The sequence below is a fragment of the Ctenocephalides felis genome, unplaced genomic scaffold (genome assembly GCF_003426905.1).
Source record: "Ctenocephalides felis isolate EL2017-DRISC unplaced genomic scaffold, ASM342690v1 CF-g0.4_SCAFFOLD_03609, whole genome shotgun sequence".
NCBI classification, from domain to species: Eukaryota; Metazoa; Arthropoda; class Insecta; order Siphonaptera; family Pulicidae; genus Ctenocephalides; species Ctenocephalides felis.
Genome location: NW_020539763.1, coordinates 7,077 through 20,309, shown reverse-complemented (window position 1 = coordinate 20,309; position 13,233 = coordinate 7,077). Strand labels below are relative to the sequence as shown.

Genomic DNA, 13,233 nt, shown 5'->3' with positions numbered 1-13,233 from the left:
AATGTATGGTGCGCTATATAGTTTATATACAATCTAATAAATAGAATTGTAAAGTTGCTTGATAGAATGTATATGACTAATGTGCTTTTATACATAGTCAAAAATAAACATATAAAAAAGGGAGACAATCTGTTCCACACACGTCCTTTTTACAAATTTGATCTCATTTGATTCAGAATAGCCTAAATCGTTGAGAAACATAAAATTAGCGAATCGGATTTTTTGATGAAAACTATTTCTCCTTCGGGAAGTTAATAATACTTACTGGAGACTAGCAATGACATTAACTCCTGACAGAAGCACCATTGGCAAAAGGCAATATCCCAAAACTGATGCCACACCCATCAGAGTTGCTCCACGTTGAGACATTAGATTAAGAAGGCTGTACATACCCAAACAACCAATTCCACCGATACCATAAATGTAGGAAAAATGCACTTTGCCAGACTAAAAAATATAAATCAGTTTTATTTATTAACTTTAAAATCAGGAAAAAGAAATTCATTCTATATTAATCTCTGTCAATATCAAAATCACTGTCAATGCTCAAATCAAATTGTATTTTTAATGTCTAGTTTTACTCATAAAAATTTATTTGTTGTCCCTAAAAGATAGGTGTAAAATTTACTATATAATAAAAAAATTGAGATCAACTAATACTTTTAAAGTTGAGGCTAGCTTTTATTAATTTATTAATTATATAGATATTTGTATTAAATGGTTATCATCATTAAAAAAATATTAATTTCATTAATCAATATATGTATATTGATTTTATTATGAATCTTTAAAAATCAAGTACGTGAAGTTAAGAGTAATATTCTCTTAGTTTTATAATTAAAATTAGTTTAGCTTTATTAATATATTAAATATAGTTATTTGAATTAGATTAATATAAAAATATTATATTACTCTCAACCAATTTGAATATAGATTTATTAATGTGTTTAATAATTAGGTTTGAAATAAACTGAAAAACAGTTATTTTATTACAGATGTTAGATGCAGATTCATTAATCAATTTTTGTCTAGCTTTATTAATGTATTTTAAATTTTGGTTTCAATTAATCAATATACATACTTAAAATTGAGTTAATTTGAAATATATGAAAAGATCTATACTATTATTGAAAAAATATTATTTACCAGTAAAAGAAAAGCTCCAAATGCTAAACAAAAAACAAGTGGCCCGGCCATATCAGTATCGTTGACAAATTCGGATCGGGATCTTCTTTGGGATTTAATACTGATAATGTCTAAAATAGGAATTTATATATTATTAGACCACATATCAAAAATCAGCTGTAAGAATTTCATTACATTATTATTACATAAAAAATAATTCAATAACTAATTCCATTCCGTTATGAATATATATTTGGATTTTCAAAACTTATATAAATTAAATTTATACAAATAAACCTTATAAATTTAAAAAAATGAAAATAAAGTAGCAAAAGTTGAAAGTTGACCTTACCTTTTTGAGATATGATCTGGATTTATACCCAATTCTAAAATAAAATTTCTTATTAATTTCAAATACAAAAATATATGATATACTAGTGATATATAAAAATGTTCAAAATGTTTTTAGAATCGTGAAATTGGAAGTACATTTACCTTCCAGTAGTGGTGGTTCATCATCAAATTCTCCTCCGCCTCCTCCATGAGAATATTGGTCAGTTTTTGGCATTAAATTTGGATCATAAACTTGACCGGTGTAAACATTTTCAGTTGAGTAAATGGAACATTTGGATACATTTGATTTTGATTGGACAATGGTTGTTGATTTGGATCATTGTCGAATGATTGAAAACCGCTGAAAGCAAAATCAAGTTTTGGTTTTAAAATTTAAAGATAAATTGTCAATAAACAAAAATTAAGTGAACTACTTGTAAATAGCATTTTGCCTTAAGGCATTTACTTTTTGCTACAAATATATAATAAACTTAACAGATTAGAATTGAGATTCAGCAATGTATGTAAATGTTTATTTGGAAAATAATTTTTCGCTTTTACTAAAAGTTAATCAATGCGATTTCCAATTTGCGTACTAAAAGTTAATCAATGCGATTTATAATTTCTGTAATTGTATCGATTAAATTAATTCGTTTAACACATTTCAGTTCATCCATTTCAGGTACTAAAAATGTATTTTATTTAATTGAGGACGTCAACTATAATCAGTAGTTACCTACGATACACAGAACCCCGGATGGCTCAGATTTTGATTAAAATCGCTCGAGTGCGCGTCAAAATTCTAAACTTTGTTAACTTTTATATTTCAACCGCTTATCGTAGGCCTACAATATTTTATAGTATGTCATTTCAGACTTGTCAACATTTAATTACGGAAAAACGGCACGGCCGATCTTTACCAGAAACTAATTAACGTGATTCAAAACCAATAACAAATTTTAAATTTTTTTAAATCGGCTCATAATTACTGTTTGTAATCAACACTAATCGTACCGCCGCTTTCCATATACATAACTATTCTTACCATAGCGTATACAGGGTGGCTGATATGTATTGCAACAAAGTAAAGCGCTATAACTTTGTCATTTTCATTTTAAATTTCATTATTCAAAAGCAAAAATATCAGAAATAACATCAAATTTTAGAATTTGTTCATATTTGTTCCAATTGGCCACTTTTGGCACAAATTATGGCCTTCAAACGGCAGAAGAAAAACCATAACACGCTGCACGAAAGTGGCTCTGGCTCTGGGGTATTTTGGCCCATTCCCGGCGAGGCCCTTCTTGGGATGATCGACACTTTGGTATTTTTAGTGCGAACCTTACTCTTCAAAATGTCCGAGACACAAAAGTCCAGCAAATTTAGATCCAGAGATCTTGGTGGCTATTGTGGGATGGAAATGAAGCGAAAAAACCTCTTTTATAAGCCATTTTTGGTAGGCGCGTGCTGAGTTTGATGGTGCTGAGTCCTGTTGGAATGACCATGGTCTGCGATCAAAATTTTTGTCTACCCAGGACTTCAATACTGCCTTTAAGACATTTTCCCGATAATTTCGGCAATTATTTTGATCCCACGGTCGATGAATAAGAGTGGAATGTCACCATCGGCCGTTACGGTGGTTCACACCATACCGTCGGCGGCACTCGAGTTCTGGTGGTGTAAATTTTTAGCTGACCTTTTTGGCAAGTAAACCCTATCATTCTGTTTGTTCACAAACTGCTCGATTTGGAAGGACTTCCCATCTGAGAAAACCAAATTCGGTAACTAGCCACTTTCGTGCAAGCGAAGCAACCCCTTCGCTTCTTTCCGTCTAACTTTTTTTGTGCGTCAATGAGCTCTTGCACTTTTTGGATCTTCAATGGTTTTAGTTCAAGCTCATTTTTCAATACGTGTTGCATCCGTTTTTGCGATATGTTTAGCTCACGGGCCATTTTTTACCACTGCGACACGAATTTCGATTGATTTTTGCCTATACTTTTTGGATCATTTCTGGGGTTGTTAGTGTTTTTTTTTCGTCCACTTTTTGGACGCGGTGCAACACTGAGTGTATCACCGTTACGAGATATGGTACGAGAAACAAAATATTTGTTCGCATTTAAATACTGGAGGGCTCGAAATATAGCCACCTAAGGTTTTTCAACCAAGTATGAAGCAATCGCACTATCACGCTTGACTTCCATCACGAATAACTTTTTTTCTGAATGCAATAGATCAAAATGCTTTTGTACGCTTGTAAACAATTAAATAAACAATCACTGGAATAAATCTGTCATCTGTCTGATGAGCGGTTTAGAAATGATAGCGGTCTGAAATTGGTTGCAATACATATCAGCCACCCTGTATATCATATATCCATAGATAAATAAGCATAATTAATTAATCAATTAAGGGGGTATTCTAGTGTAGAAATTCAAAAAAATCTATTTTTGTATTTCATATTTTCAAAGTTTAACAATCTAAGAATATGGGTACGAGAAGGTTTTTGAAAACTTGAATTGTTTTCGGAGATATAGGTATTTTACTGACTCGGTCTCCATACTGGTTTGGCTTCACGCAAAACTTTAAATGCGTTTTTCTCAGAACAGACTTTTTCAGTACTGTTGACACGATTTCTCGAGTTTTAATCGACCGATTCACTTGAAATGTTCAGAGACTCTTGTTTATAGACCTATCTGTAGCCCGAACTAGGATTATCCCCAAATTCCAATTTTTACTATTTTTAAAAAATTCGAGAAAATCAAAATATCAGTAAAAAACATATTTTTACTCATCGCTAGTTCGGGCGATTGCGACATCATTGTAAATTAATAATCTTTTTATTTTTTGCATTTCCGATGGCTAGGAGGGCTGAAATCATGTCAAGACCGAGGTGCCAATTTTTGAGACCACCCACTTCATCAGCTGCCAGTTTTTACAATTTTCAAGTTTTTTATTTTTATATTTTTGTTTTGTTTTTTAATAATATTAATAAACAAGTGGTAAAAAATGGATAGTAAAAACATCCGTTGCTTTCTTTTACGACACTTCAAAAATGACCTAAAATTCATCGCTCTACACTAGAATACTCCCTTAATTAATGAATTAATAAGCATAAGCATAAATAACCATATACCTACCCGCAACATAGCGGGTCAAATGACCCAACTTGCTTGATAGTATAAAATATGGAAATTATTAGGTTGTTCGGAAAGTAACTTCGCTTTTTATAGACATTTTGGCACGTAATTTAATAGTGAAATAAACCAATGCTTTAATAAACTATATATTTGCTATTTTGATCAAACATCTTTTGTCATATTTCTGGTATTAGCATAATTCCGAAATTAAATTTTTTTTGATCGTTATTGGCAAAAAACTGATCACAGTGCTTTTTGACCTCCTCATTTGAGGTGAAAATTTTACCGCCTAAAAAGTTTTTTAGTGACCGGATCAAATAATGGTCGAATGATGGAATGTGACGAATGTGGCATTATGCCCAAATCAAGCAGTAACAGCTTTGGCGATGCACCAAACTTATGTGAGGTCTTGCGTCGTCATGATGCAATACTATACCTTGCTTGTGGGTTAATTCTGACCCTTTCTTTTGAAGTACATAATTTAGTTTATGCAACTGATGACATAAGGCATCCACATTAACCGTTATGTTATTTTAAAAAAGCTGAAAAAAGAACAACTCCTTAAAAATCTCACCAAACATATTGCATCACCTTTTTTTGGTTAATTACAGATTTGCAACTGTTTTGAACAGGTTCTTCTTTTATGCATCATGGGAGATTGTGTGTATTTTATTCTTTACATCTAATTTGACATTTCTAGTGACAATTCGCTTCAAAACCTGAACATTTTTAGGACTTTTCAGAGGCAAATAGCAAACGCTAGTGGGACGACACAAGTTTCTTTCTATGAAAACCATACATTGAGCTTCGAGGAAAATCCCAGACCTTTTAAGTGGCCATGAACTGCTAAATTTGATAAATTTAAAATCAAAGGAATATCATGTATTGTTATTAGCCGGTTTGCATCAACTAATACCTTTCTCGACTTTCAAGCTTCAATCGTACTTCTTGGACGTGGTGCTCTTGGACATCAAAATACCAGGAATGAAATTTAGGGAACCAGTTTTGGCACCGTTGTATTATCAATACGTCATTTCCATATACATCAATCGATTTCACTTTGATTTAAGCAGTATTTTTACTTTTCCTATAGCGTAAGACTAAAATATGTCGAAAATGGTGCTTAATTCTTTTCGTATTCAAAGCGGCACCATATATTTTTTACACACAAACCTTAAAATATAAGCTTTCAAATGATATAATTAGAGTGCTTAAGTGTGATTTTAGGTTCAAATAAAAAAAATATAGTTAAATCCTAGGTGGTAAAAAAAAACAAAGTGACTTTTCGAACAACCTTATAGAATGGAAACTATTGGTATTTTTGCATTTCGTTAAGTGTAATTATCTTGAAAATATTCTCGAAAAATTTGAAGTTGATCTGATGATTACTTTTTGAGTTATTGAACTCTTACCAGTGCGCTAAAGCAAGTTGAGAGTTCGATACTTATACTCAAGATTTTTATCCCTTACCTTCTGATGTTTTAAAAGCTATTAAACCAATTTACGACGATCTCAGCAATGATAATTTACTTTCAAGATCTCTAGTTCAATATTGAATCCATAATCAGAAAAAAAAATTGAGAGCTTCAACCAACTAGTATGAAAAATATGCCCAAAAACCGTGAATACTAGTTCTAATATCGTACAAATTGCAGCATACATATACATAATCATTAATATTGATCATGGATACTCTAGAAACTAATTGTGGGTATAATTCCCATTATGCTGAAAAATTGTATGCTGCACGTGTGAAAGTGGCAGATCAGCGCGCCAACGAGAACATTTGGGAGGCCTGAATGCTTCGTAGGCAACAGCAAATAGAAATTTTGGAATATTCCACAATGACTGATGAACTATTATATGGCCCAGAAATAGATGACTCGGTTTAAGTAATTCAATAATTCGTATTTCTGTTCGTAAATCCAATGTGAAACTTCAAACGCGTTTTTCTCAAAACTATGTTTTTTGAACTGGTGACAACTGTAACTCGAAAGCCGCTTAAAAGATTTTAATGAAATTTATACAGCTTTTAGAATACATAATAAACTATACTGATCAAAAAATTTTTATTTAAAAAAAAATTTAAAACCAATTAACCATTGATTTTTTCCCAAAAATCTAGACTTTTTTTGATGCTGCCATTTTGTTAATTTTTGCAAAAAAAGAAAATCTTCGATCAGGCCCAGAATTATCTATTTATAAAGCTATTTTTTATTCGATTGATTTTAGATGAATCCCTAAGGAGTTATGACTGTCACCGCCAGGAACGTTTTTTTAAACTGGGTCAACAAAAACTACTATAACTTTGGAAATAATATTTGATTTCTGAAATTTTGTTACTTCAATTCAAAACATTGTATAATAATGCCGTATTACTATTTTTGTAAAAAAACATCGTTTAATAACAAAAAAATACTGAAAATTCTCATTTTTTTCTGGAACTTTCCGTACTAGAATTATATATTCGAGGGAAAAAAATCAGTCAAAAATGGATCAATGATTTAACATTTAAAATTGTAACAAAAAAATTTGTATTCATTTCCTACTCAGTAGTCTTCATATCAATAGGAATCGAATGTTTTTTGAACCATTCAAATCGGTTGTAATGTGCGCCCGAAATCGTGGACGAGAAATTGTATCCAAACATACAAACATACAACCCACATCCATTTTTTTCTGAGGTATGCCGAAATGTTCAGAAACCTTTGAAACATAAATATATGAAAAAATTTTCAATTTAGATTTTGTTGCAATTACTGTAACTTACCCTACGGGAAGTTAAAAATCTTGATACGAAACCCAACATAATTTTAACAAAAAAATAGTAAATACTGATTTTTAAAAATCTCATCTTTCATTTTTGACCACTATTTTTTTTACTTTTTTTCTATCTCCGAAACCGCTAGATCTGCCTTACCAAAAATTTCATCAATTATTCATTTCGTCATTACAAATAAAATGTTTTTTGAATCATTCAAATCGAGTACTCCGTCCACTCAAAAACTAAATTACCGTTTTTGGCACTTTTTGCCCCACATCTCCAAAACGGTTAAACCTGTCTTCACCAAAAACTAACCAGCACACGTCTTCATATCAATAGAATTGTCATGAATATGAATATATCATATTCTAATATTGTCTAGAGGCAACACTTCCCAAATTTCAAAATTATAATCCTTCGGCATTTTCCTTATTTTATGAATTGATGACAGATAAATTTATTATTTTTAAGAGAGAAACTTATCACGATGGTAAAACAAGGGTCAGTGCCAAATGTGATGGGTCAGAAAGGTTGAGTTTTGTATGGTAGCAGGGAAGACTGGGCATGGTTGTGCCAGGGTACAGTAGTGACAGTTATCATAGCAGATTAATATATTGATACTAGTACTAACTGATAAATTCCAAAAGGCAAAAATAAATTCTTCTTTTTTTTAGGTTCCACAAGCAGAAAACTGAAGTATGTTTGTTCGAGCAAGTTTTCATTTATACATTGAGGGACCGATTCTGCCGCAATTTTATGATAAGGTCATGTTATGAAGAATTTTCCATAGTAATATAAACAAAAGTTATGCGGTTGGTGTTCAGTCAGGCGAATTTCTCAGGTTTTTTTATGCAAAACATAACCTAAAAGCCGCACAAATGTCAAAAAAACGATGTTAGATAAGTGTGTGTTTCTGATACCTCTAGATAACATACGAGTGACGTTGCAGTTTATGTATAAAACGCCGGAATGAACAGCAAATACATGATATTTTGACAGCATTCAGTATGATTCATTCGCATAATGTATGGGAGTCGGAGCGTAACATAGCTATGCCGTAACATTTCTCTGTTATGCGCAGAATCGGTCCATGAGTCAGCGCTCTACATCAATCAGATGCAATTTCTGGTTTCATGTAAAATATGCAGGTGATAATCACTATTATCACCATTGTAATAATGATTTTGACTAGATCTCAGTATATTGATACACAGTTATTGTAATATTTTGACTAATCAGTTAACTGATAATTATTTTTAACATTTTTGACTAATTTCAAATGAGCTATTTATAATAATACTAGTCCTAATTGGTTACTTATTAATTATAAGAATAAAATGATTGCATTGTTCAATTGTTAACTTTATTTAACAAAATATGTTTTGTTAAATATTGTAATTATATTCATAAGTTTTATGGTTGTTTAAATCATCATGTTGTATTGTGTCATATATTTCTGACAATAAAAGACGTTATAAACCATTTTGATGATTATATCTATTGTTCTTTAACCTATATCTTTGCCTATCACAACTGTACTGGGGGTAGGACCCAGCCACCAGCTAACTGATAAATTAACAAAATTATTGCTGGTCCAAAAATAGTGACAGCAAAATGTGATTTATACTCGAAACCTGATTACTATTGTAAATAACATAATTGAAAATAATATGCTTTCTCTGAAAGCTGAAATTGTTTTAAGAGTACTTTACTGTAAATAGGTGAAAGTCTCAATACTTACAAATCATCTGGAACTTCAAAATTATAGCTGTGATCTGGTGGATTTTGTTGATTCCAATACTCATTCGGATTATATTGTGCCATCTAGATAAAAATATAAATTAAGAAATATTATACATATACATATATATATATATATATATATATATATATATAAATAACTTGATTTTTTGTTCGAAGTTGAAACATATTGAATTGAATAAAGCAGCCAAAGCATCGAATATAGAAAGTTTATTTTAATTTTTTTATACGTTTCTCTAGTCTTTGAATCCAGTCTCGCAATGTATAAAAAAAATTAAAATAAACTTTCTATATTCGACGCATTGGCTGTTTTATTTAATTCAATATGTTTCAACATCAAACAAAAAATCCTCAAGTTTTATCTATATATATATATATATATATATATATATATATATATATATAACAACTCATCAAAACATTTATATTTTTAATTATTTTGTACTAAAAGAATATATAAAAAACATAAGATAAAGAAATTATTTGAAACTTCTTATATAGCTATTATACAAAATAAAAAGACAGATATAATAGACATTTGAAAAAAAAAACAGGAATGATATTAAATGAGTTAGTAAAAAGGATGAGTTAGTAAGAAAGAAGGAAGTAGATGTTTGTATGTGTATAATTTAGCTTTTATTACAAAAATTAACACAAACCACAACACGACGTTGATAATGCAGAAAAATAAAACTATTTTAAATACAAATAATATAAAGTTTTTTTATAATTATTTTGGTGATTATCAAAGATTTGTATTAATTGACAAATAAAAATATAACCTAAGAATTACGTAGGCATTTATATTAACTAGCATTGGTAGTATGTATGAATAATAGATATTTATATCTGAAATATGATTTACCTCACTATTAATGAAGCATATACACTACTTTAATGATATAACATCAATTAAATTAACAATATACTAATATTTAGTAAATATTGACAATCAAGGTTGACATTTAGTGCAATTTTGACATTTGACATTACTTGACTCGCCACGCGGTACATGTTGACATAGTGCAGTGTTGCCAAATTTCTAATACCTTAATATCTAGCGAACGAACACAGTGTGAAGGTGCATCCACACCTAACGAACGATCACGAACGAACATGACGAACAAGAAAATACAAAAGGTGCGGTGCGACCACACCTAACGAACAAACACTAACAAACATGTCAAACATGAAAATATAAAGAAGAACGAACACGAACACGAACAAAGGCAAATCATTCCAAACAAACGCCTCAAAGCAGTGAGGGCTTGAATCTTTTTGTTTGAGGATGTACCGTGAAACGTCAGATTCATTATTATTTAAAGTGGCGAGAAAGAGAAAAATTATTCAAACTCATCAAATTTACAAAATTTGTCAATAATAGCAATATCTTATAATAAACACGGCATAAACTAATGCAGGACTGCACATTTTAACATCAAAACAGAAAAATGTTTGTCTACATTCGTGGTAGCGTCCGCACTGCACATACGAGTTCAAACATGAACAAACAATTATCTTTGATGCACCGACAAGTTGCGGAACATTGCTCGCCATGTTTGTTTGTGTTCGTTCGTATTCGTTGTGGCGTCCACACTATGCTCGTTGCCGTTCGTTCTGGTACGCAAATCTTGCCTGTTCATGTTCGTTCGTTAGGTGTGGCGCACCTTGATTTGCGCGTGGTTTGCTTTTGTTTGAAATTTTTAATCTGGGTATATTATTCATCATGTTCATCATGCACCTTCATGTATTTCTAACTTCCCTTAAATTAGTTATGGTGACTTAGTGACCATGGATAAAAAAAGGTATATGATAGTAAGTAGCTTATTATCTATGGTTAGTAGTCGCAAAAAGTCCAAAAAGAAAATTTTCATATATCTTTACGTTTCAGAGGTTTCTAAACATTTTGGCCTTACCTTAGAGAAAATGTATGTATGTGTGTGTGTTTGTGCATATGGGACACGAATCAACCGATTAGAATAATTCAAAAAACATTCGATTCGTTTTGATGATTAGACGTGCTGATTAGTTTTTGGAAAAGGCAGGTATAGTCGTTCCAAAGATACGGGGCATTGAGACATTGAGAGTCTATAACTGCTGGACGTGCCTTCCCAAAAATTTAATCAGTTATTCATCTTGTCAATGCAAGTAAAATGTTTTTTGAATTATTAAAATCGGACGCTCCGTTCTCTTAAAAACTGAGTTATCGGTTTTGGCACTTTTTGCCTCGTAACTTCGGAACTACTAGGCCTGCCTATGCCAAAACCTAATCAGCATGTCTCCTTATCAAAACAAATCAAATGTTTTTTAAACTATTCAAATCGGTTGATCGTTGTTCCCGACACACACACACATACACACATACTCACTCATAGTGCACAAACACATACATCCATTTTTTCTAAAGTATGCCAAAATATACAGAAACCTTTGAAACGTAAAGATATATAAAAATTTTCATTTTCGATTTTTTGCGATTACTATAACTTGCCGTTAAAAATCATTTTTTCCAAAATTTCAAAACTGTCAAAAAAATTTTTTTTTCAGTTAAAAAAAAATCTTTTCTACAAAAATTAATTTTTGGTACGGAAAGTTCCAGCAATTTATCTTACACGATGCCATACACCACTAGCTTTATGAAAGGATCAGTCGAGCCGTTTTTTTTAATTTTAGTCTACGTTTTTGTAATAAAATGTTGTTTTTTTCTTTTTGAATGCGATTTAACATGACAATAGTATTCATGGTCCAAAGCAAAACAAAAATTCTATAAAAATGTTATATGCAGCGGGTAAGTCCATAAAAAGGTCACGAAAAATGACATGCCTTCTCATGGTGGCCAAAAATTGAAATGATTGCCCTAGAGCCACATGCTTTTTGACATATTGACAAGTTTCATTCACTCTCACTGTTGAAGAATGTTAGTGTTTTATATAATCACAATTTTTAATTGTGTAATATAATATATAAGATATCATATTATTAAATTATATCCATCCTGACTGTAAATATAATGCATATTAATAGTAGCATACAAAATTAAAATTTTTACGTTCTTTATTCGACTTTCTTACCTCTGTTAATTTTAAAACAATATAAGATACACAAAGAGAAATGAAGGAAAACATGTGAAATATAAATTTCAACTAATTTATAGCTTAAAAATGCACCTATCAGACTAAAACAAATATTGACAGGCGCTGAAGAATAATTACAAAGAATAGATAGGACAAAATCTGGGCAACGAGTTTTACTTCAAATCCGTCTTACAAAAAGTAATTGAATTGTAAAAACTACAATTAAGAATTGCAGCAGATATTATAAGTATGTTTGAAAGTTATAGTAAATGGAACAAAAATATATGAATTGGAAATAGCATTGATTAGTTTCTAGAGAAAGCAAAAACCTTATTATCGAAATAAATAAATAGCTAAATTTTAATTCTCTCTCATTAAGTCTGTTATTTACGCGTATTGGGAAGTTTGCGAAACTTTCTTTACATAATATAAGGCAATAATCTATTCACATCATTCTATGGCAAAGTTTAGAAAAACCGAGTAGTTAATTGTATGACTTCTTGACATTTGAAGTTATTTGAACTCATTTTATATAAAAATTGGAAAAAGTATGTGTTTATGTGAGTTTTTCTCGAAAACTGCTGCAACGATTTCAAAAGAACTCGCGTTAATTAGCTGTGTCAGTCGGTCGATCAAACCATTTCCTTATAATTAATAGATATAAGCACAATTTTGCGTCAACATTTTTGCTCAAAATCTTGAACCTGCTTGAAAGATACTTAACGTTGCGCACTAAAACGGGGGTACACGAAAGAGAACGTGTTGCATATTTTAAATATCTCTTGAACCAGACAGGACAGGATACTCCGGCAAGATGTCATGCTTAATAAAATGTACATTGCGCACAAGTTTGTATATGAAAAAATTAATAATAATTAATTAAAATAATAATTTCATTAAATGTTTATGACATCACACTAGTGGTGTTGTCGAGCCAAAACGCTCCGGAATGTCGTTCCTGTGCTTTCTTTTTCGACAGGGACGCATTCCGGGGCTAAAGAGGATTTCTGATAACGAGAATTGCCTGGTGCATTGAAAA

At 31.0% G+C, this 13,233-nt stretch overlaps 1 protein-coding gene and 1 long non-coding RNA gene across 2 annotated transcripts; both read right to left on the bottom strand.

The window, feature by feature from the left end:
- Nucleotides 1–265: 265 nt before the first annotated feature.
- LOC113390697 (protein YIPF5-like) lies at nt 266–1,693 on the bottom strand (the record flags this gene model as incomplete). The annotated part of the gene is made up of 3 exons (XM_026626888.1): nt 1,621–1,693; nt 1,147–1,256; nt 266–447 (listed from the first exon to the last, which is right to left on the bottom strand). Coding segments are annotated over exons 1-3 (365 nt in total), but the record flags the coding sequence as incomplete, so codon positions are not given.
- Nucleotides 1,694–1,736: 43 nt separating this feature from the next.
- On the bottom strand, nt 1,737–10,089 carry LOC113390698. The gene is made up of 3 exons (XR_003368292.1): nt 9,986–10,089; nt 9,101–9,183; nt 1,737–1,819 (listed from the first exon to the last, which is right to left on the bottom strand). It is a non-coding gene; the product is annotated as an uncharacterized LOC113390698 (long non-coding RNA).
- Between the last annotated feature and the right edge of the window lie 3,144 nt (nt 10,090–13,233).